General features: G+C 50.7%; 1 protein-coding gene across 2 annotated transcripts in view; it reads left to right on the forward strand.

The window, feature by feature from the left end:
- The window catches only part of Def8 (differentially expressed in FDCP 8 homolog), a 21,799-nt gene that overhangs the window by 13,354 nt on the left and 6,266 nt on the right, over nucleotides 1–2,179 (forward strand). For both annotated transcript variants that reach the window (XM_013354896.2, XM_026778659.1), the window contains exons 7-8: nucleotides 844–1,008; nucleotides 1,937–2,064. In XM_013354896.2, coding sequence (XP_013210350.1) covers nucleotides 844–1,008; nucleotides 1,937–2,064 — 293 coding nt within the window. The remainder of the gene's footprint in view (nucleotides 1–843; nucleotides 1,009–1,936; nucleotides 2,065–2,179) is intronic.

Consider the following 2,179-nt stretch of genomic DNA (forward strand, 5'->3'; position numbering starts at 1 on the left):
TGTTGGATAGTACAAAGGGAATATTGTAAAATGATGGGACTGCTCTGTATGAGAATCCAGATTAGGAAGTAGCCTGGCATGTCAGACAGTGCTGTAAAGGACAATGGAATAATACTTATGGGGGTACAGGGGGTACTATTTTTGGTAGAATGAAAAGACTTATATGACAATTTAAGCAAGCACTTGGAGGTCAGGGCACAAGTCAGGAGTATTATCTAAGGAGGAAGGAAGTGTTATGGGGAATTGTATATGCAAAGGCCCTGTGGTTGATGTGTGTTACTTACCTGTGAGGATAAGAACCATGTCTAAGGGGAGGTGTATTAGAAGTACAATCAGAGGGGACCAAGGGCATTGCTGCGTGTCCCGTGAGAACTGTACGTGGGTGCCAAATACTTAGATTCTGGTTGATGAGCTGAGCTGGAAGGAAGAGAGGATTGTCTCTGGCGAAGGTTGAGTACTGTGTGAGTGAGGTCAGTGTGGTTCCAGAACTAAGTTGGAGTCAGGATGACTCATGTGGTAGTCTCAACCCCAGAAAGATAGAGCCACTGAAACCTGAGATGAGAGATGGGAGAAGACAGTTGAGATGGAAGAGGGAAAACTTCATTGGATAGCTGGGGTCTGACGGATGCTAATGGTGGGTTGACTCTAGATGCGTGAGTCATATTCATGACAAAGCTTAGGGTCCAGAGACGTGAGGATCTTTGAAAGGTTGAGCCACACAGTAGTGCAAGGAGAAAGTCTTGGGTTGATGAGGATGGTGGAGGGATCTGGGTGTGTGTGCAGAGCAGTCCAGCTGAAGACCATCCACGACTTTTGAGAGATGTGGGTGTTTTCCTGCTGCAGGGTGTTATTACCGCTGTCACAGCAAGTGCCTGAACCTCATCTCCAAACCCTGTGTCAGCTCCAAGGTTAGTCACCAGGCTGAGTATGAGCTGAACATCTGCCCCGAGACGGGGCTGGACAGCCAGGACTACCGCTGCGCCGAGTGCCGTGCTCCCATCTCCCTGCGTGAGTGAAAGATGGGGCCCTCATCCAAACTGGGGAAGATCAGTGGTAGAGACGATCCAGGAGGGGCACCCAGTTGGTGTGTGAGATGCTGTACCACAACCACAGCAGCTGAGTGAGGGCCAGGGGCCGGCACCGTGTAGGTGCCTTGTTTTGGGGATGTCGCACAGGGAAGAAGTTACGCATCCCTTCAGGTCCATAGGAACAGATGGTTTCTAGCTGTTTCATGACTTGTCCAGGTCTCTCCAGGGCTGATGTCTGGTCTCTGACTACAGTGCCTTTGTGTTCCCACTGTCACAAAGAGCCCACAAAGGCAAGGACTAGGGGAAAACAAATGACACAGCACTGGGGATATGGTTCACTGTAAGAATGCTTGCTTATGGGCTCAGTGGTTAAGAGCACTGGCTATTCTTCCAGAGGTCCTGAGTTCAATTCCCAGCAACCACATGGTGGCTCACAACCATCATATAATATGAGATCTGGTGCCCTCTTCTGACCTGCAGGCATACATGCAGACAGAATAACTGTATACATAATAAATAAAAAAGAATGCTTGCTTAGCATATATAAGGCTCTTAGTTTCATCCCAACTGTACAGAAGAAAAGAAAATGAAAAATATACAATAATCACTTTCTAGAGATGGAAATACTAACTACTATGAGTTTGTGGGGTCCCTGCAGGGCTTCTTTCTCTCTTACTACTCTGTTGTCTCATTTTGCTGATGAGTAGACAGGGTGCTGGGACACTGGGATGGCTGAGGGCCTCCTGGGTGGGAATGGGTAAGCCGAGTCTGTGGGGCAGGGAACCCCTAACTCAGCTTACTCTTCATTGCAGCCTTGATGAGGGAGCATGGACTGAATCCTTGGGCGGGGAAGGCGGACCTTAACCCCTAATAGCTATCCTGACCTTGTAACCGCCTGGCCCCCACAGGAGGTGTGCCTAGTGAGGCCCGACAGTGTGACTACACGGGCCAGTACTACTGCAGCCACTGCCACTGGAACGACCTGGCCGTCATCCCCGCGCGAGTGGTGCACAACTGGGACTTCGAGCCGCGCAAGGTTGGGCTCTGAGAGTGGGGAGGGAGAGTCCCGCGCAAGGTTGGGCTCTGAGAGTGGGGAGGGAGGGAGAGTCCCGCGCAAGGTTGGGCTCTGGAGATGCGGTGGCTCTGAGCGT

The sequence above is a fragment of the Microtus ochrogaster genome, chromosome 4 (assembly GCF_000317375.1).
Source record: "Microtus ochrogaster isolate Prairie Vole_2 chromosome 4, MicOch1.0, whole genome shotgun sequence".
NCBI lineage: Eukaryota > Metazoa > Chordata > Mammalia > Rodentia > Cricetidae > Microtus > Microtus ochrogaster.